Source organism: Mytilus californianus, unplaced genomic scaffold (assembly GCF_021869535.1).
Source record: "Mytilus californianus isolate M0D057914Y unplaced genomic scaffold, xbMytCali1.0.p SCAF_1, whole genome shotgun sequence".
Classification (NCBI taxonomy): domain Eukaryota; kingdom Metazoa; phylum Mollusca; class Bivalvia; order Mytilida; family Mytilidae; genus Mytilus; species Mytilus californianus.
Window position 1 is genome coordinate 25,597,485 of NW_026262581.1, and position 23,957 is coordinate 25,621,441.

At 31.1% G+C, this 23,957-nt stretch overlaps 1 protein-coding gene across 1 annotated transcript in view; it reads left to right on the forward strand.

The window, feature by feature from the left end:
* The window catches only part of LOC127717871 (cadherin EGF LAG seven-pass G-type receptor 1-like), a 37,623-nt gene that overhangs the window by 12,560 nt on the left and 1,106 nt on the right, over positions 1–23,957 (forward strand). The window contains exons 10-18 of the mRNA XM_052223733.1: positions 282–459; positions 818–976; positions 1,585–1,725; positions 2,135–2,257; positions 4,117–4,305; positions 16,559–16,752; positions 17,661–18,030; positions 19,120–19,474; positions 23,258–23,298. Coding sequence (XP_052079693.1) covers positions 282–459; positions 818–976; positions 1,585–1,725; positions 2,135–2,257; positions 4,117–4,305; positions 16,559–16,752; positions 17,661–18,030; positions 19,120–19,474; positions 23,258–23,298 — 1,750 coding nt within the window. The remainder of the gene's footprint in view (positions 1–281; positions 460–817; positions 977–1,584; positions 1,726–2,134; positions 2,258–4,116; positions 4,306–16,558; positions 16,753–17,660; positions 18,031–19,119; positions 19,475–23,257; positions 23,299–23,957) is intronic.

Here is a 23,957-nt window from a genome sequence, read left to right on the forward strand (position 1 = left end):
CTACTTTAGTATATGTTTTACATTACACATTTCATGGGTTAAGACATAAATTTTTGGAAATAAATAATGTTTTTAAATGATCACGAAATTCTGAAGAAAGAAATGAAGGAAACGCTTTGTTTGAATATCAACTCGATTTAATTTCAACTGAGGATTTATCGAGTATTTTACTATTGTAATTAATTAACGACAATTGTTCTCGTCTTGAAAATGTATGAACTTTTTGTCACTGGACTTAAAGCAAACAATCACATGAATAAATAATAATTAAATATTGTAAGCCTCCTTCAATTAACGGACTTCCAAGAGCTACAGATATACAAGAGGACGTGGTAGTAGAGACAACACTTTACACATTTTCCGTGACGGACCCGGAAAACACTGCCGTTACATGTTCTGTCACAGCAATTACTCCAAATACAAATATTATATTTATGAAGCCATCCACAAACCCTAATGGTGAGTAGCATTTCCTAAAACTAAATGCATATGGTATTTGTGAAAACGAAAATCAATATTAAAAAGCTTCGCTCCTTTTTTATGAGGATTTTTTCCTCTTTCAAATAGTAAAAGAGATCTTCGTAGTTTTTACTGTTACAAATTTCAATTTTTTATTTGAAATAATGTTAATAATTCGCTTTTTACATATAATGTAGATTATTACGTCGATTGTATGTGTTTGTATATTGAGTATGGACACATCGTGTACAGCAAAGTATCATACAAATGATTCATTTCCGTGACAAGATAAATACACATGGTCTTTATTTGTACAAAGTAGAAATATATATACTTGTGCAATACCTTTTTTTTGCAGAATTTGATATAATTTTGCAATCAAACCCTAGCCTTCAATACGATCTTATAAGAACGTACAGAATCGATATTCAGTGTAATGATGGTCGACGCCCCGATTCCAGTGTCTTCTTTATGAACGTCTTACGTAACAAGCCACCTGTATTTTTAAACCTTCAAAGTAAGTTTTTAAGCAATTCAGAAGTTATTTTTTGAAGTCACGTGAAAATAAGTATATCCATATATAAATCTATATCAAAAGACGCAAAAAATTGTACTTACAATACAATCAATATTTATCACCATGACAATGAAATGATTTTATAGTGAAGTACTTTGAAACTTTGGAATTGAAAATTGATTTAAAAAAAAACTTATACGAAGCTTTGTACGAGAACATAGTTCACAAACAGTATAGTTCCTGTTCTTTGAAACAACAGTACCGTAGAAAAGGAAAGTACCAAGTCAGAAATATGACAGTTGTTGTTCCGTTGGTTGTTAACGATTGATTTTTCAGTTTTTATAGATTTTCCCTTTTGAATTTCCATAGAGTCCGGTATTTTTACTATACTTTTTTAATGTGTTGATTTTTGAAACGTTGATAATACAAGAGTTAATGTAAATAACGCTGATGTAAAAACAAATCAAGTTTCTAGAATTTTAACTGCAAATAAACGAGGTTTGTGAAAGCGACATATATCCACTACAAAGCCGAATACTCAAGATAAATGCTTAACGAATGCCAATGAAATTTTATGACATCTTATTGACTCACATGTATATTTTTAGATGTAACCTCAGTGTCGAGTGTTGCAACTCATATTGGACAAATTGTCTTCGACGTTGATATTACTGACCCAGAAAATGACCAGGTGGAGTTCTCCATGTTTTGTGTACCATCAGCCAACTGTCCATTTGAAATATATCACTGTATGATTTTTATAATTGAATAAGTTGAATTTAAATCTTTGAATTTTATTTAATCGGAATCATATTTGATAAATATTACGTGATACACTGCAATAATCCAAATTGCAATTTTAAAAAAAAATCTGCATATAATCGCAAAATCTTTATGCTAGCAACATCAATAATGTCAATGAAATTAACCGTAAATTAAATCAGGCGACAGTTGCTTTGTACGCGTGTCAAGAGTTTCTATCCACATTGTAGTTTCTTTAACAGAATTTAGCTAAGTTATCCTTCAAGCAAAACTCATGTGAGCAAATAATGTTAACCAGTATGGCTCTTCTTATACAATTATATATCATTATCTTAAGTATAAATTCATCCTAATAAAAAAACTAATTTTCATTTCTATTCTTTCAATATTTTATAGCTGGTGAAATAGTACTCAAGCGGTCAATAGAAGGTGAATTTATACCAGCCTATGATGTATACGTTTATGTAACTGACGGAAAGTCGACAACGGGACCCAGATCATTAACAGTCCATGTCCTAGGTAAATAGTTCACAATACAATATAATGTCCATACTTATTAGGGTTTTAGCAACACTGTAACCGCGAAGACTTAACGATTTTTTTTCTGTAGGGAAAATAGGTTTCTCGAGTAAAAATTTCAAATATTTATGATTACAATTGTCTCTATTACATTTTGAACATATATACATTGTAAGTGTACTGCATAACCACCTAGTCTTGATATATAAACGTCCAACTACATGACAACTTTTCAACAGACGTTGACGTTTTCCATTGGGTAACCTAGTGTAACCGTTCGTCTATGACAGCACACAGTTAGACCACCTGAAATCTGTCACACATCTTATGTAAAAGCATTTACAAGTGGGAGGTTTAGCGCAACGTAAAACTTAGTGCATACACAGATCTCGTTCTGAAAAGCCTGTATGAAATTATGTCTAGAACGACCAATTGTTCAAATATAGACATTTTCCTGAAGGAGCAAAATTGGCAACATTTGACTTGTTGGTAGATCTTGGCTTGCTGATCATTTTTGTGATTTAAAGTGTCTATTCTTCTATTATAATTTTTATCATATAAGGCAAAACGCAAAAAATAAATGGTAAAAATCGGCATTAAAGGGCAATAACTCCATAAGGAGTTTAAAATAAATATCACAATGATCATTATGGCCAATTGCAAGTTTGGTTAAATTTGGTCTAGTAGCTTCAGAGGAGAAATTTTTTAAAGTTAACGGATGACGACGGACGACGGACGCCAGGTGATGATAGAAGATCACTAAGCCCTTTGGGATTTGTTAAGATGGGCAATGACACAACTTTACACCAGAAACCAAATTAAATAGTGTAAGAAACTATATCATGTATATATAGGTCACCGTAGTGTAAGGTATAAATGGTAAGATATGAAAAAAAGTAAAACAATTCAACGGAGAAAACCAACTGATGGATGTGTACTGCAACAATGAAAACAAAAAACATATATAACTGAAACAACCAACCACAACCACTGAATTACAGGCTCCTGACTTTGGACAGGTATATACTTAATTTGGTAGAATTAAACACAATGCGAACGCTCAACCTTTCCATAACCCGGGACAATGGTGCAACAGCATATCATAAGCACAAACTGTAAAAACCAGATGGAAAGGATTTAACTTATCCGATCGGAACGAAGCACAAACAGTCCTCTAACAAGAAGATAAAAAGACAAAAAACTCAATTTGCGGTTTTAAAAGAACTCGCATCTAAAAAATAAACTATGTTTTCGAGATCAAAATAGCAATCAGTAAAAATCCAAAAGATGTTATAAACAGCCTGATAATAGCATGATCGTGTGCAATCCTAAACAAGTATCGACATTATGCAGAACCATAATTGTACATAGCTGAATGGATGGTACTGCTTGTGCATCCTTCGCATTTGTGAACATGAGAATTAACACTTGATCAACCAGATCGTGGAAAGGCATAGGATTTTCATTAGTTTTGTATCAGTTTCTTTTCGTGCAGGATAAGACAGCGATTAACTATCAGTAACAAATTAATTTATTTTCTATCGAACATAATTCATAAAAAGTGTAAATAGGTAATTGTTGCATATAAGATAATGCAAGAGTGTGGTTTATATTTAAGAAAAATACAGGAGTTGTACCAAACAACAAAAAACATCAACGGACACACATAAATAGTACTAAATCTAGGATATCTAACATTTTACTGGAATACAACAATCTTGTCGAGATTAGTTTAATATATTCTAAGTCTACTTTACTGCTCGAACTTTATTGTTCATACACAACTAAACATTTCTAAATTTTAGGTCTTATATATAGCGTAACATTACATTTGTTTGTCTGTACATTTCATATTTCAGATATAAACTACGTCCCTGTTATAAGGAATCTACCCCTACCGTCTGCATTAGTGGTGTCCGAAAATTCCGCTCTAGGTTTGAGTATTTTCCAAGTATCTATACAAGACAATGATGGTGCAGATACACACACATACACAATGACGTCATTCCCTTCTGATGGGGTTTTGTACTTCGATATCAATCCTGCAAGTAAGTGCTGACAATACTGTGTTGTGCTATTTGAGTTTCCCGGAGAAGCGATATTACTTTAAAACACTTACCATTCATGGATAATGCATCACTGTACTCACAGAAAAATTGAGTAAAAGTTTAAAACTGGTGCATAAAGAGATGTGCATTGCATTTCGTCATTGGCAAATGACCCTTTAGTAAGAATAAACAAGTTTTAATAATAATCTACATGCTTTTTGTTAGGCAGTACATGACTAAGCCGACAAGTTAATCGGTGAACTTTAGACGCAGTTACAGCTATGTTCATATTCGAAACACGTATTATGGCATTTAAAAACTTCTTAAAATTCTAGTGTTTTATATAAGGGGACGGAAGTCAATTACACTAGTAGCAAGATTTCAGTCTGAAACGGTCATTTTGGTCTGATCAAGTCTGAATCGACTGAATTGACCGCTAGGGAAAAACGTTAAGACTTTTTAAGACTGTCAGACGCTGTTCAGATATGTCGTGTTCAGTCCTTCATTCATGTCAAGATAAACAAGACAGAAGGCTCTAGCTGTTAAACAAGATATGTTAAGACGGTTTTAGACGAATTCAGACCAAACATAAAAAGTAATGTTCAAAATTTTCAGATTGGGTTAAGATCCGTTTAGTGTGACAGAATTATATTAGGAGTTACGTCCCTTCATGTGGATGATACATTTTAATTACAAAAAATGTACAATATAAATGCTAGAATGAAAAACGTATTTTTAATAATTAAACATAAAATCATTGGTTGACTTTTGATTTCTGTTGGTCTTTTTTTAAGAGATTAGTGATTTTGTTTTGTTGAGGAAATAAATCATTCGCCTATAACTGTTTATGATTTTATTTTATTTTTTTATTTTCTGATGTTAATTTATGTATTTCTCTACTTATTCTTTGAAAAGAAGTAATTGCAAATTTTAAACATAACATTAACAAAAGAGTGAAAACACCTTACAAATTTCATGCGTCTGAAGCACGTTTCTGGATTTAACTTCGTCGGGAACGATCAACGTAAATACAAATATGTTTTATGTCAGATAATTTATATCGTTAATTTCGTTATCTTTCGATACTTTCCTCTAAAACTTAATAATTACTTCGTGGCATTTAGTAATTATTCCCCGTGCGAGTTATTCTTTTTATATTTGGAAACCGTCTTTTTTTCCTTTTATTTCGTAGTGATGCGTAGTCACCAAGGCCGCATCTCCGAGTGCACTTATATTCTGAAAACTGTACTTAGACCGTGACGAGACAATAAAACTATAAATAACATACCATCGGAAAGAAGAAGATGTTGATGGGGGGTTTACAGAATAGAGAATGATGGGCAATACATATAAAGAATAGAGAAAATGGATAAAAAAAAAAAAGAACAGAGAATAATAAGGTGCTTGAATATAAAGAATAGATAATAATAGACAAAAAGTTTAAAGAATAGAGAAATAGAAATAAAGGACCCCCTCCAGATCCTAATAAAACTTTTCGTTAAAACAATGTAACCTAATTTAAGTTCAGCATCGAGTATATATCCTTGTAAATGCGTTAATCCTTTCTTTCATTTTAATAACAATTTTATTTAATATAAAATAATTATGTATTTATTTGTTTATTCAAGTTGCACTATAACAAATAATTCTTCTTCTTCTTCCTCTAATAGTAATAAATGTATTCGTTATTTAATATTTTCTGTCAATAATGATTGAGTTCGATGGCACGTGCCAATAATCAACAGGTTATACAATCCATGATCCTTAAACTATTAAAAACTTGGCAATTACAATGGCTATTTCACAATTACATCATATGCACACCTGGCATGGTATCATAGCTCTGATCATGTATGTGTAGTTTAATGTTCTAAAAAAATTTATAATAGCTTCTTTCTAAACACTATTGACGATATTGTTAAAACTGCACGAACATATCACAAAACCGCAAATTTAGTGGTTAAAAAAAATATACGATAATGACAAAAAAATAATTAAAAACTAAAAACAAAACAAAATTCTGTAGGAAGTAGCATATATTTACATATATGGCACTCATATCACATCTTCTTATATCTATATATAAATTGTCTAGTGCTTTTATTACAGCGGTATATATATATATAAATTGTCTAGTGCTTTTATTACAGCGGTATACTTGTTTTATACACAGACCATATTCTGATCATATTCTATGCTAAGATATTGACAAGACAGAAATAAATATGTTTAAAATCGTTTTAAATCAATTCATTTCACAGCTGAGGCAAATGTTCCTTCCCAATGTTGAATGGAGGTTAAATAAAGGTGAACAATAAAAAAGATGTATATTTCTTAGGCATGGAGCTAGGCATTTCTGAAGTATCTTTGATAGCATGTTTTTTTTTTCTATCAAAAATGTATGCTGGTATATTTGTAACTCTAGGTGTTTACCTAAAATGTATTGCATATGTAAAAGTTTTAGATTTTTTTTTTAATATTTGCGAAAAAAACATTATCCGGAAAACCATATAATGGCGTTTTGTCCTATAATTCTTTTTTTTTGTGACTTTCTAACCTACCTTCTTATTGATACGTTAATCCAAACAGTGCAAGTGTGTAATGCAAACATACAAAATTCGGCTTTGGTGTATCATGTTAAAAAAATACCCATAAATTATGATAATTTCAATAATTTTAGATAAGATTATGCAAGGAAATGTGTTTTTGTTTTCTATTTATCTAGCAATATTGTATCTTTTTTTACACAAAGATGTCGATAAATAAATTGGATACCCTGCATTTATCATGCATTTCAATAGCAATTGTCAAATTGTTAAAAGATCTCCTCCTTAACAGGGAATCCATTAGTGTAAACAATATTTTATTTAGAAACAGATAAATAAATACGTACATCAATACAATACACGGATTGGAAAACAAGTGACAAGTCACTTATACAAATTCCTCTCCTTTTGAACGGCAAAATTAATTACAATGGACAGAAAATGTACAATCATATAACATAATATCATAAAAAAAGAAATCAAATGCAATGGAAATTAACATATAATGCAGATAGTATTTTTTTAAGGGAATCCGTTAGTATTGAAAGTCCCTGTCCTAAATTATTGAATTTGTCATTCTGCATTGACAATATTCAATTTATCTTGGTGTAAGTAATACGCACTCATTCGGGCTAACGCCCTTAATGTGTATCTAATACATATTATTTTCTCCCTCGTTTCACCCTTCCGATGATAAAGTTTTTTCTTAACTAGATATCGTAGAAAAAACCAAACACAGTATAGGGTTGTGCGTTCGCTACAAGATCGCCTTAAATTTAATATGTTCAACATAAATATATACAATCAGCCATACAAAAAGGCATATTTTTTTACCATACACAAGTCGAAAAGAAACGATAATGTTACATACATAAGATGGGTAAATGGGGTGGGAGGGGAAAAGTATACCAAACTAATTCCTAGTCCTTACTATCTTGTAACGAACGTCGCATTGTCAACACCTTAAATTTTCCTTATATACTGACTGCCGAAATCGCCCGTGCAGAAAGGAATTCAATGGTGTATTACCCTATCTCATTTAAATATAGAAAGACCGTTATATATAAAACATAGGACCGTAAAGAAATGCAATTATTGTATTTCATATAACTATAATATATGTCCTTGAATGATATAACCAGAGACATATGTACAATATTGTATTATATGTCTCTGATATAACTTACCAGATAGGTTGTTACTTTCGTTTCCGGTACACTAACACTAATAAGCTGTGATTTCTTGTTTATCATAAGTTTCAAAATTTGTGTCAACTAATTCTGCCTCTTTAATGGTCAAATGAAAGTAAGTCATTTTCACTCTACCATGGAATGAAATGAACGAGAGAACTTTTGACGTGGTATAGTTATAATATAACTGTACTTTATACTTATAATTATAGTTTGTACTGCAAGCCGAAAAATCCACTTTGCCCTCTGAATGTCTTTTGGTTTTTTTTTTTTTTTTGTGGTTTATTTGCTATATTATTGACGTAAATAAAACCGACAACTCCTTTTATTCATATATATAATTTGAGTTCTGTAAATTTCTAGACGTACGTAATAATGAAAGACGAAAATGCAGGTTTCATAAATGGCCATCAAAGAGCGACACAATTAAAAACAAATAAAAATATAGTTATTACAGCTACAGTAATTTTTTTTCTCTATTAAAACATATTTGATACTTTTTGCGCTATTGTCATATATCGAAAATTTAAAAAAATCTAACATTTCCATAAGCTTTCTGTGATTTCCCCGATTCACCATTATGATGTCATGCCACTTGCTATATGGATTCAGAAAACAAATTTACGAAATCTATGACCACACAATTGTTACTGTTCCTAATTTTATTAACAAAATTTAGCGTAAATATTTACAACTATAAAAATGAGTGCCCGGAAAACAATGCGGACTAAATCTGTGTACAGTGCACGTGGCGGATCCAGTCATTTTAAAGAGGGGTTCCCAACCAAGGATAAAGGGAGGGGATCCAACCGTATGTCCTTATTAACAAAAGGGGGGTCCAAAATCCCCACCACCAAATCCGCCACTGTGTGTACCACTGACTTTAAATTTTACAAATATGCAAATCGACACTTGTTCTGTTTGGACAGTTTTCAATTTTAAATAATAGAAGTAGGTGAATTATACAGCAGACATATTGGTTTTCTTGGTTTAGATAGAGGAATTATCTACCCCCGATCAAGAATCTCATTAAATTGTACGGATGTGCAATACGTATTAGTCTAAAATATAATCTTTAATCTTATCAAATTTGAATCTCATGATTTTTGTAAATAGGCGGAATTAAATTTCCAAAGTGATATTCAAACTTATTATTCAAAGACAAACTGACAACGCCATGGCAAAATAAAAAAAAAAGTCAAAATGACAAACTGTACATATATGCTAACTTAGAATATATAGTTAACACACTTCATGACTTCATAACCATAGAAAGACAACGAAAGATCATATCATAAACAAAATTGTATTGAAAGGTCAATGATAAGAAAATTTTAACATTTGTAATACCTAGTACTTCATAATCTTTTTCTAAACAGTTTTCTCGTCCTGAATATGCATGAAATGTTTGACAATGGACGTTAAGCCACAAACAATCAATTAATCTTTTGCTCTAAAAAATTAATTAAACAATATAAGCCACAATTGTATTGTTACATGTTACCTGTGAATTGCCGCCAATGTAGTTGGTTTTTTTAGCGCAAATGAAAGATTGGATTTTTTCAAAATTGGCGCAAATGCAATGCACCCCCTCTTTGGAGTCCTTCAAAAAGGTAAAAAATCACTTGTATAGGTATTGCTGGTGTATTTATGTCACACGTCCCATCTACAATATACGGAAATGACACAGCTGGGTATTGTAAAGTTACTGAAGGACGTTTAATGTCAAATTCATATCCCTGGGCGAAAACATTATTATTTACCAGTTTGTCAAAACACCGTTTGTACACTCTCAACAGTGTATTGATCTTTCACGCTGTCTTGTCTAAGATTAAAAGTTTAGACCATTTTTGTAGGTTTTTAAATGAAGAAAGAAGATCGTCAAAAACCTTTAAATAACGGAAAATGAACTTTGCAACAGTGTCTCTAACGATTAAAAAATAATGTGGTCCGTGAATATGACATTTTACAGAGACAGGTATAAATATTTGTAAAAGTGCATTAAAATATTTCATTAAACAGCAATTTGTAGAACTGATTATTTTGATCCTTCGAATATGTGTAAAATAACGAGTATTTATATTATTCAGTCTCTTTCATAGAATTGCTTTTGTTTATTGTATTCACAAATTTTATATAAACTTGTGACGTTTAGACCTGGACATTTCGTGTAGACAACTGTTTCTGAAAGTGCCCTCGTGATTTACCCAGAGACAAATATGAATTATATGTCTCTGATTGTAATACCTATAGCGTTTTTGTAGTCTGGTTGCTGTCAAATTGAAGTTTATCCCACATCTCCTATAGTTTGAGTTCCGTTTGATTAATTTTCATTCAGTTTATAAGAATTCATAAATGAAAGGGTTATTTGCATGAGTATGGATCAATTGCTTTTCTTTCCAAAGCCATGAATTTACTCAGAAGAAGATAAATCGTAGAGAGATGTACCAAAATGTATGGTACAAAGTAAACAGAGAAAAGTTTCACTTCTCAGTCTTCAATTTCATCCCTCCTCCCACAATATTTCAACTGTATTAATTTTAAAGACATGTCACATCCAAACGAAGTCTACATATATGTACATGTATAAATATGTATAAACATATATATACATTTCATTATTTAACCAATATGTGAAGCAAAACAAATAATACCGTTTTGAGCCATAAAACCAAGGCAATCTTTAGGTAACGATACAGACAAGACCTAACGGTTCACCTTTTATTATGTTGAACCAATTTGACAGTCAAACGTAAACTACTACATGTATATTTGATGGACGAGTCAATTATTCTGTATTATTCCCGAACAGTGAAAGCTCGGATGAAAAGGAATTGGAATGATTTATAAACCCAAGTTATAACGGGTGCCTAAAAGCACCGCAAAGGACCTCCTTTGTGCACGAAGGAGCACAAAGGTGCACAAAGGACCACAATGAAGTTTGAAGAGCACAAAGGACCTGAAATTCCCTTAAAATCATAAAAATATTATAATTCCAGAAGAAACATGTAAAAAAAATTTACAATTTCAATAAAAGTTGCGATTTTAATTATGTACGATTTGTTGTTATCACCAGTATCAGTTAGGAACCTACTTTATATCCGGGCTATGTGATAGCTCATGTATGTGAATTTTTAAATTGTTATAAAATGATATAAATGATAAAAACATCAATTATTATTCTTAATATTTTGGGTTTTTTTTTTTTAAGATAAAGACTTTACCAAAACTACGAAAATTATGTACGGATACCGATGTTTTGCTGTTGTTTTTTTTTTGTCTCGTTTTTCATTTATAGCAGTTTGTTTTCTTATGTATGGTAATATATATTGCAACGACGAAAACGTTTCTAAGACACAAAGGGAACGGTGTGGCAATAATTCTAAAGGTAGGAAATTATAGTTTGAATGTTTATCAATTTTTCTGCACAAAAACAAAGTATGCCAAAACTTTCCAGAGAAGGGGCGAAAGCCGTGGTGCCGTGTGCAAATTTTTGTATGTCACGTGGTACGATTTTAGCGTCCCTCGACAATTTTGAATCTGGAAAAGATCGATTTGTTCATGTTTTTAATATCAAATATACTCTCTTGCACTCGCAGAAAATATAGAAAGTTTTTAAATAAAAAAATTAATCAATGATAGAAGATCACTTTATATGAAATATTTTCTTCATGCTTTTTATCTTAAAAAGTAAATTCTATCAATAAAGAAATGTACTGTAATGGCGGGAATGTTTATTCGATCTCTGCGAAATCACGAGGCACAGATTTTTGTAAATTTTACAAATGTCAGCACGTGAAAATCATTCAAATTTATGTCAATCAAAGAACACTATTCGAACTTTCTAAATCTTCTTAAGTCTCCAGCCGTTGCTTCGTAATAAGTCGCTAAAATATGATTTCCGGTAAGTAAAATATCCAAAATATTTGTCAAATCCGCGAGTAATTATGTTATTTTAGGCATATAAACTCTTCTGTATTTTTATTATTTTGAAAACAAAATGAAAATTTAGTCTTATGAATAACCATCATGAAAAAATATAGTTTTTTCATAATTGAATCGTGCATTATTTTTGTATTGGATTGCTTAATTGCCTTCTCTCTAGTGTTATCTCTGTTTTGTTTACTGACACATGACGAAATAATGCAATATTTAAAATTTAGTATTTTACAAAACTTTGTCCCGATTTAAAACTTAAAACCGACTGAATAAATTCAGAATTCACTGATTATCGATGTCGAAATTAGCCCTTGGTAATAAACAGTCAGTTTGGATATAAATATGTTAATTGCCAAGAAATAACTGGCAAATTTGTTTATTATGTTTGTACAAAGTATATGTATATTGCATGATCAGCCCTTCTGTATATCACTTGTTTTTTTTAATTGATTTAATAAATTTCGCTTGTCCAGGTGTCATTAACGGTGATGTCCACACCACGAGTAGTTTAATATAAATGACACAATACCAACAAATGGAAGTTTTTAACGACCTTGACTGGCTATACAGCCCTTGCACGGTCGGTCACAATACCACCGCGACCGATCGATAATATAAGACAAATCTGCGTGCCGTGTGCAGAGTGTCGTCCCTACTCTAAAAATTTTCTTACTTGACGATTCTTAAATTGCTTTAACGAAAACGTTTCTAAGACACAAAGGGAACGATATGGCAGTTAATCTAAAGGTAGGAAATTGGTTTTTAATTTTTAAAGGTCCTTTGTGGTGTTTTTAGAGACCGAGATATAACTGTATTCTATCTCATTTATTGGTGATTAAATTGCATATCATATGATGTACGTATTACTAGACAAAAATTGCTGGATATTGATAGATGCTTACGAAACTTTAATGAATTATTTGTACTTTTCAAAATAACTTTTATATCCGTTAAACTTGAAAAAACAAATCTATCGGATAAAAACTACTGTTTTTTCTATGAGACAAAATATATCCTATTGGAGTCAAATCTGTCCTATGAATTCGTAAACGACAAAAATATACTCAGTAACGGAACAAAAAAAAAAAACCCCATGGTAAAAAAAATGTTCATTCTTTAATAATCCTAGAAGGTTAACAAAGTACTATTGTAAATTATTTTTTTCGGAATTAATCTTTTAGACATGCACCAAAAACGGTCTCCCGGTTTTGCAATCATGAACACGATGAAAAGTTAATCCGAGAAAGTGTTACATGTCTATTCTAAATTAAATAAAGAATTGTTATGATTATACCATATATTTAACTATTTTATCGAAATACAAACACTGTAAACACAATTTCAATTGAAAAAAGTTCCTATATTAAAATCATTCGAAAGGAATACGTGATATATTTGCCTGATCTTATACTTGTTTATTTACAAAATGCCTTCAAATACATAAAATGTTTATTTTTATTAAATTTGACACAAAACGTATTTAGCTTAGTTTAAATGAAAATAAAGAACAGAGAATAAAAATACTGTCGAAGAGAAAATACATATCCGTGTTAAATTCGCCTTAGTTTGTTAATTCAAGTTTGACATCTAACTTTTTAATCCGCATTCCACATTTAAGCGACAACCTTGTATATTGTATTTTGTGGATGGAATACCCTCATGTACATGTGACCATCAGCACACAAGACAGCTGATTGGATAAATGTGATAGATTGTTACGCCTACATTAAACTGATGTCCAATCAAATTCCGTCAGACACCTGTCAGTAAAAAAAATAATATTGCAAGCGTGGATAAGTTAGAGATTTATTTGTGAATTTGATATTTGAAAAAAAAAGTTAGATAGTAACTATTCATTTCCATTTTTCAGTCGAATTTCATCAATTGTTTTTGCACTTCCTTTTTTAACAGAAAAGTATTTAAATATGAGCGTACTGCAAGTTTCTGAATTTTACAAGCATTTTATATAGCGACTTGTGTTTTCCGGAACATCCTATTTTCAAGATTTCACAGACCTCTGAAAAAGTTAGATCATACAAGTTTCAAATGCCATGTGCTTAAAAAAACACTACCAAATTAAATTTTTAAATTGTAAAAGATTAATTAGATATAAGAAGATGTGGTATGAGTGCCAATGAGACAACTCTCCATCCAAGTCAAAATTTATAAAAGTAAACCATTATAGGTCACAGTACGGTCTTCAACACGGAGCCTTGGCTCACACCAAACAGTAAGCTATAAAGGGCCCCAAAAATTACTAGTGTAAAACCATTCAAACGGGAAAACCAACGGTCTAATCTATATAAAAAACGAGAAACGAGAAACACTTATGAACCACATCAACAAACGACAACTACTGAACATCAGATTCCTGACTTAAGAATAGTTTTATATCTGTTCTAAACAATCTTCTGAAATAAAACAAAACATATTTCTCTCTGTCGAAAGCAATCGAAACCAAATTTTCATTTTATTCTTTATCTATTTGCAAAAGACGAAGAACCCTCCTTAAACTGTAAATTATTAAACAGACAGACTAACTTTAAAGGATGAAATACAAGTGTGTTTCCATAAAGTAACTGATCCTTAATTCACAACCGTCAAAACTCTGGACTCATTTCTGATATTTACCTGAGAGATCATAAACTTAAAACAAAGTGGCAAAATTGAAAAAAAAAATTTTTTAATTTTTTTGGTAGACGAGTAGAAAATTGAATAACGAAATGTTATTGAAAGAGTTTTAAGATATATGATAATTTTTGTAAGCAATGTGGCAAAAAATCGCATATAGAGTTACGTAGGTGAAAAAAAAATATATTGATAGTCAATTTCGACTCTTTTATAAAGGATTAGAGGTCGAATACGACACTCGATTCGTGATTTTCAATGTACATGATTTAAAACCGTTTTAAAACCGTTTTTTCTTCTTTTACGGATTGCATTCCACAGAACACATGCTTGGTTATGACCTTTCAGTATTCAGCGAACAATATTATTTGAAAATCAGGATGATTTCAATGGAAAAGAAATTGTTTAAGTATGTAATTATTTAGATCATTTATGACAATCCGTTTCGGTTGACTGTTTAGATAATCAGTTTATTGAAATGTAAATAACTTTCACCAAGCATCTGTCATCTGTATAACATTTTAAAATATTAAGTAAATTATATACTTAAAATATACATTTCCTGACCAAATATGGATACGAACTATTATTTTACATTAGAAACAAAACAAAATTAAGAAAATTTAAGAACATCTTTGAGATATATTACTGATCATTATATCTTTAGAATATGAATAAATACAGGACTACTTTATGTCAGAAAGCACGACTGCAAAGTTTTTTTGACTAACACATTTTCCGGTTACAACAATTATTCTTTTCTTATATAACGAAATTAATGTTAAAGATTCTATCGAAAAAAAATGAATTGTTTTTAAAGTTTGCATACTTTATTTGTTAAAATAGATATACAGTCACATTAAAAGACCACAACAGAATGTCCTCCGAGCTATAGAGATTTTATTCATAAAGGGGGAGTAACCCCTGATTAAAACAGATAAAGTGTCGCCCGTTTTATTTAAAATGTTTAAAATCTTAACACGACTGAACACGATCTTACAACAACTAAACAGATTTTTTACCTTTGGTCTTATTTGATCTAAACGTGATCTAATCAAGTCTTATTTGAATGCTAGAAGAATCTGTCTTGTTTATTCTGACACGACTGATCTGACTGAACACGATAAATCGGAACAGAGACTGAAAGTCTAAACAGGTCTTAACGTTTTTCCCTAGCAGTAAATTAAGGCGATTAAGACTTGATCAGACCAAAATGACCGTTTCAGACTTAAATCTGGCTACTAGTGTTAGGTAGTGACAAATCAAGGTAACAAACATAAACAGAGAGAATCGCATCAATGCCAAAAGAACGAGATAGGATAGGTCGATAGAGTGAGGGTCTTTTGTTGTTTGAATTTACATGTCACAATCGCGAAGGGAACACAATCGGTTAATTTACTTATCAAACGACTTTACAGGTATCTTAAGATCTAAGACAACACAAACATGTCGCTAGGGAGAAGAATATATGTGCTTAGGATTTTGTCTACATGTCTTATAAAAAAAATAGGGTCCTAGTGCGACCTGTACAATCGTTTTCGTGAATATGTTACTTAACATTAAAAGTCAAAATGTCGCATCCTGTAACTGTACAGAAACAGACTACTCAACCTAAAAAGGAGTTTAACAAATCATATATTTGTCTCTTATATATCCAATAAACAAAAACAAGAACTCGTAATATGATAGAAATCATATAAACCAGCAAATAATGTGAACATTCAAAATGATAGTACACAGTTATATTTTGATAATGAATGTATCATAAAAAGCATAAACTTTTACCAGACATTAAGGCAAATAAAACCGAAAATCGAAAAGCACATGGTTAAACTATTTCTACAGCATGAGGTAAAACAAAGTTGTATACTTGCAGGACAAATATGAATTCATTCAATATCTATTCTTTGTAAACATTTTGCGAAACACATTTTCATTTTTCAATTATAGATGGCCTTTTCAGTACATCTGCATCAACAAATATCAATTTCGAGGGCGTATCATCAACTTCCTTTACTTTTACGATAACGGTTACTGACACAAAAGATTCGGCATCTCAGAATCTCTCTATAAGTATAGCCAATCAAAACGAGGCTCCAGTGTTTACAAAGAAAGCATACGCATTAAGTGTTGACGAAGGTGTGGTATGTATTCGAATTGAAATATGGTCAGTTAAGAGATGCATAGACGTGGAAAATATTATACATGATAAATGCGTTTTCATAGATTAAATGAACTAAGAACTAGACACATGTTCACGTCTTGGTACTTCGGTCTTTAATTGACAGATGATTAATTTGCATGAATGCCGGTTCTTCGTTTCATAAATTAAATTTAGATGTTTTCTTCCATTAGATAAAGAAAAACATAATCTTAAATATCCTACGAATGAAACTGAAATTACTGGGTTTTATTTGTAAACAAAATGACTTATTATTTCATAGAAGGGCTATTGCATTTTGCGATTATTGTGGAGAACTTAAAAAGGTACTGACAATTTGGTGAATTTATTTTGTCTATAAATTATATAAACAATTCGCAAATTCATAAATAAATATAAGATTGTAGCATCAACATTGCTGGCGTCTATTTGGACTTGATTTATTTAATTGGGAATTTTCATTTACTATGACAAAGAATTTAAATAACATAACGCAAAATATCGGGATATTTTCTTAGTTATAGCTACGTACATCTGTAAAGTAATGGAATTTTCCCGTTGCAAATTAAATTAATGAAATTATAATTAGTTCACTTTGATTCCAAGACATAATTTGACAGGGGATTAATTAATAATGGTTTCATTGCTTTTATATTGTTTTCTATTTCATATATAAAATATATTTGATGATGCAATTCTCTATTCAAGATAATAACATTATCCAGGAGCTACGGTTTGATTTCCTACCATATAGATCACTATAAGCTTAAGGGAGAGTGCATATATCAAATCAATTTTAAAAACGCAAAAGTACAAAAAGCAAATAGTAATGTCTGAAACCATTTTTATTAAGCACAACTGATATTCTTTTAAACATGATTTACATTTAAGGCTGGTACTACTTTAGCTGACCCTAGTTACCTCTACCAAGATGAGGATAACGGTGACATTCATAAGTTTTCCATGACCTGTGCATCAAATGTTGGATATTTTGCGATAGCTCCATCAACAGGATTCATCAGCCTGGCTACTGATATTGATGTTGATGCTGTCGGTTCTGCTGCATCCTTTATTTGTACAGTGGTTGTGTCAGATGGTGCATTTACCGACAGTGCATCTTTAACCATAACCGTTAATAATATCAATGACAATACTCCAAGGTTTTCGAATAATCTGTTTACTTACTACCTAGATATTAACTATCCTCCTAACACTGCCTTTGGTTCGACGGTTGCAACTGATGCCGATACTGGTTCATTTGGTCAGTTCTTTTGTTTAGCTTTCGTATTTTTAAAATTCACCGATAAAAGAAAAGAATGAGATTAGAAACTGCAGTGTAAGAATGACAGTTGTATTTAAACTATATTTCATCGTATTTAAAATTATCATGCATCTTAGTACAAAACATCTTTTATCCAAATGTTTTCGGTAAAACTCTGTCTCATATTTATATACATAACACCATTTTGGCAGTTGTTGTAGTTTTACAATAGAATTAAGAGATGTTAAAGCAATTAATTGATACATATTAAAAAAAAAGCTGTGATTAATATTCTTTAACGTGTTGTGATCATCTGCCAGATGCTATATTACTATATTCCATTTTCCACAAATGCTTGTAGATATATTATATAACTATCAATTGAAACAATATGCTAGAGCTTTCATGTACTTGAATGATTTAAACATAGGCGGTTACTGCTTGCCTAGAAGCTTTGAACAAAAGGTTCCTTGTGGTAAGGTTGAATTCATCCCCTCGACTAAATAAATACATCCGTATGGACGCCATAATAATTCGGTTGACCTGTTAAGTCATACCTGTTTTATTATAAACAATTTCCTCTTGTTGTATCCACAAAGTCATACTAAAAATATTATCTATGACCGTATGTTTACTTGTAATGAGCAAAATTACAGGTGCCTCCAGTGGTGAACGAAAAGATAAATTTACTCAAATGCATCCGAGTTCTTGCAGGATTTCTACATGATTCTTATTGTTCTATTTAGTTTTATTGGGATTTTGTTTATCTCGTTATCCACCCTCTCTTTTTTGAATGTGACCTACCGGATTCGACTTATCGCCTGTGTATTACTACCATGAGCAACAAGACAGGTGTCACTTATGGATCAGAACCTGCTTACCCTTTTGGAGCATTTGAGACCACTCTGGTTTTGTTTGAGTATTTGTCGCTCAGTCTTTGGTTTTCAATAATGTCTATTGTAGACTGTTGTTTGTCTTTTGGTCATTTTTTTTTGGCAATGACAATATAAGTTCGCTTCTGATGTAATAGTTTTGTATCTTCCGCCTCTCTATTCTGGTGTCTTTAATCTTTACTGATGTATTTTCCAGGAATTTTCATTTACAGCATTGACCAAACAGCTTTAGGAACAGAAACATTTGGAATTCAAGCAAATGGTGATTTATACTTAAAGAATTCTTTAACAAGTTACGGTTATGGTTCAAGTATAAGCTTTACCGTTCAGGCAACAGATACTGGAAGTCTTCAAGGGACAGCAATAGTTTTTATCGTCATACCGCAAACTACAACAACGACCACAACCACAACAGATCGACCTATCACATTTTGGGAATACCCTGCCAACCCAGCGTGGGTTATTGTTGCAGGTATTCTTGGACTGATACTTATGGTGTTGCCTTGCTACATGTGTTACAAAAACGAATTTTCTTGTACCTGGAGAGGAAGGTAATACAACTATTATTCTAGACAACCAGTTTAAAACACCGTTATTATCTAGAAATTTGTTATACTTTGAAGTTTATAAACCATATGCAATCATGTTTTGACCTTTGAATAAAATAGTAGTGCATATCAGCTTTCCATTCTAGGATATAATTTTTTACGAAAATTCAAAGTAAAAGTGGCACATTCTTAGCTGTAAAGGGAGTTCCTATGGGAAATTGCATTGTCTATATTTACAGAAATGCAACCTATAGTCCTACAAGTGAAAGGTTTATCTAGCTATAAAACCAGGTTTAATCAACCATTTCCTACATGAGAAAATGCCTGTACCAAGTCATAAATATGACAATTGTTTTATATTCGTTTCATGTGTTTGATCATTTGATTTTTGCTATTTGAAAAGGGACTTTCCGTTCTGAATTTCCTTGGAGTTCGGTATTTTTGTTTTTTTACTTTTCATAATGAATCAACGACAAATAAATGATAACTGTATTTATGATTTATTTAAGCTCAAGGGAGGGGCTCCAGCTTAATCTATATTTTTTGTAGAAAATATAGCAATTGTCGTCTTTAAACAAGCTTTTAATCATTTGGAAAGTCTGATTATAACTGAAATTTGGGGAATAATTACAATATAGGTTGAGAGGTAATGTAACTGCTACACGTCAATAATCTGTAACTAGAAATGTACTAACTTAATATGTCTTCCTTCCAACTAGCAAAACTTTAACATTACAAAAATGGGTACAATAGCTGTTGCTGCATTTTGAATCTTTGTTGAATTTGAAATAAAAGTGCTTTATTCAATGAACGATAAAATAAAAGAAACATCAATTTTACCACATCACATCATTAGAATTTTACTTTTTATTAATAAACTTACCATTTTGGTATTTATTACGATATTGGCCGAACTTATAACTAAAACAATCTTTATTTCTTTTAATGTTAACTATGAAAGTTGCAAATCAAAACGAACAGAAAAATAGGAATAATTTTTCATAGTAACAGTAAAAAGAACATATTGGAAAACCAAAGTTGCATCCCTCATTCACCACTGAAATACGTTTATTATTCCCTTAAAACATTATGTCATTGTAAAGAAAAGGTTTCGTCCACCAAAAATTGACTATGTATAGCCTTACAAATCAACACTGTGTTGGCAAAAGGGAAACATTGTCTGACCTAAAACAAAGGTTTTTTACAGGAGACCTTAACATCGTCCATGACCGAGAAATGAAATCGTTCCTTAGTAAAGGACCTAAACATCGTCCCCCGTCAATTACTAATTGGAATGAGTGTCTGCACAAAACACCTTACAAATATAAATTTATTTCGTCTTCAAGTCATTATTCCACTACTTAACTGTCAATTCTACTTACTAGTACACTAATTTCAAATTTGTTCATAGCTGTGATTTTTCTTTCCTATATACCACTTTGCCATATAATCTCATTAAGCAAAAATTCACATACCTAATCGAATGGACATTCAAAAAGTCAGAATGCGAATATATATGGTCAAACTCTTTTGGGTAATTTTTAGTAACAACAAACAAAAGAACAAAAGAACTATGTCAGTTGGACTTGCTTTCATACGATAATTGCACTTGAGTTTTTACTAGTTAACATTTTTGTTCGCTATGGAGATTCAGTATATCGTCAACTTATCGAAATTCTAATGGGAACTAACTGTGCACCACTTATTGCGGACCTGTTTCTGTATTATTACGAGTAACAATCTATCACTAAAATCAGCCAAGACCCATCGAAACAACATCTGATGCAAACATTTGATAACACTTTTAGATATTTGGATGATATATTGTCTCTCGATAATGACGACTTCAGTATGTACACTAAAGAGATTTATTCTGCTGAACTGACTTTAAATAAAACTAATATTAACAATGAACACTGCTCTTTCGCAGATCTTGAAAGAGTGATTTTTAATTTCCTATTGTTATTTATCCATTTTTAGATGAAGACGTTCCCTTGTCTTATGGTGTTTATATATATCTCTCATCTTGTTCGATTCGCTGGTGTATGTAACAATGTATTTGATTTTAACGAAAGAAATCTCTGTATTACTGAAAAATTATTACACCAGTGTTTTCGATATCACAACCTATTCAAAACATTTACTAAATTTTATCATCGGTACAAGGACTGTATTCGTAAATATAAATCAACGTGCAGACATCTTATACGTTCAGGTATTTCACATCCAATCTTTAGTGGTAATGTTCTATACAAAGCACAAAAATGTCGTCATTCACCTCAAAAGCTTACCAAACCTTTGAACAGATTTATTCAGAAGGTACATAGTTACGATACTGTTGTCAGATCATTAAAAATGACATTTATGGAATTAATATTGATTCACTCATGTGATCTATGCATCGGAAATAAACACATGATGTCTTTATTTCCGTTAATATACTTCGTATGAGATGTTGAATTACTCGAAAAACTAAGGTTTTTCTATCCCTAGGCAAAGATTTAACTCTATTAAATTTGGTTTGTCCTAAAAAAAAACCTATATGTACGTCTTTATATGTGCACTATGTTTGTTTAAAAATCTGTCAAGCTAGATAGGATGAGTTGTGCTTATAATGTTTATTGACTTACGGTTGGGTCAATAAAAACTAACATCGTTCGGTTACAGAGACTATAAAAAGACCCTTTGAGATATTAAATGAATAAGGTGTTCAAAGTGCAGTATTGAATATTGAACTATAATATGGTGGACTTTGTCAGAATTTGACACAAATGTTTTTTTATGCTTACCGTAAACCAATGTGAAAATGTTGATTTGGTAAGAACATTTATCTTAAAACCTTGAACAAAGATTTTTTTCCAATTGGAGACAAATTTTGTATCAAAAGCACAATAGGCATTCACCAAATAAATAAATTTATGATTTAAAATGAAACAGTAATTTATTTTTCCGATTTTAAGTCACAAAAGCAACAGTAGTATGTATTTCAAGTTATAATAGTTAAAAAAAATAATTGTTTTGTTCATATAAACATTCGTTTAAAAAAAACATGCATTATGTATATTTGTTACTGTGAACAAAATAGTGACACACACATGAGATAGGAATGGAAAAGTTTAAATATGAAAATTTTTTTTTTTCAATCACTTAATGTTTATACTGTTATCCTAATTCTAAATTGATTTAAAAAAGGGTGGTTGTGAACATTCCATTTGGTAAAATAAAGGAAAATTATTGCTTGAAATTTAAGTTTAAGATGCACTAGTATATACATTTTAGTATGAAACGGTTTTTTTAACATCATCTGAAAAGTCTGACAAAAAATTATTTATGCATGTTCAGTCTTTCGGTCATTTTTCAGACTTATCCATTACGGTAAATTCAGTACTGTTCAGACAATACGCTTACGGTCAATTAAGACCTTTTCAGTAGTATTTCAGACTAGTATGCAGAATCACGATGTTTGATGTGTACGAGTAAATATCAGCTATTGGACCGCCTGAGCATCAACTGACCAGATCTTAATTCACTGCAAACCAATTTTCTGAACATTATATAATTCATCACAGTGGATAAGTCTGAAAATTGACAAGAAGGCTGAAAATTACTAATAACTTATTGTTTAGTCTCTAAAGGTGTGTTGACATCAAAATGACATTTAAGATCAATTCTATTTACTAGTGATGACGACGAAAGACGGTAAAACGTTTACTTGTGTTTCAAGGCTCCGAAGATAACAGTTCAAAACTCTCATTTTTTTCAGTACTAAATAAATCTATTTTTCAGACCAGGTGACTACCATGAAAGACTTCAAGAACTATCTGAAAGTATGTAGAAACTTGATATATTTCAAAGATTGGGAGAATATTGTCGAATTATCATTAAAAACATTCAATACTATTGCCAACCTGTAAGCATTATATCAAGTTAAGGGTGTTATATTTCAGAAGCAAACCGTTTTAATTGCAAACGAATACATTAAAATCACATTCTGCGAATAAGTAAATGTCTACCTCAAACCGGTAGATCGAAAAGAATACTTATTATCATTCTTATAAATTGTAAACGAAAATATAACAAACAAACTATTCAAATACAAAGACTGTATCTCGCAGTACCTATCTCTTTAGATTTCTGATGAAAAAGTATGATGCATATTTAAATGTGCATTCTAAAATAATTAGAAATCTGAATGACTAGAATAATGAACTGTGCAGCATCTAAACAAGGAAAGGCAAAAAAATATAGAATGAGGAATAGAAACAAATAAAACGAAATAATACCGTGCATTCAACGCGGTATTTTGCAAACTTGTCAACATATATGTCAAGAATGCCGCATTCGGTTCGACACTTTATCTGGAAAAGCTCTCCGTTACATAGAACAAGTATGTGTCTATGATCATAAAACAATGCTGCTGACACGACAATGATTTTTTTTTCAAAATCAGCTGTCCTTAATGTAATTTTGATTTAATTGAATATTT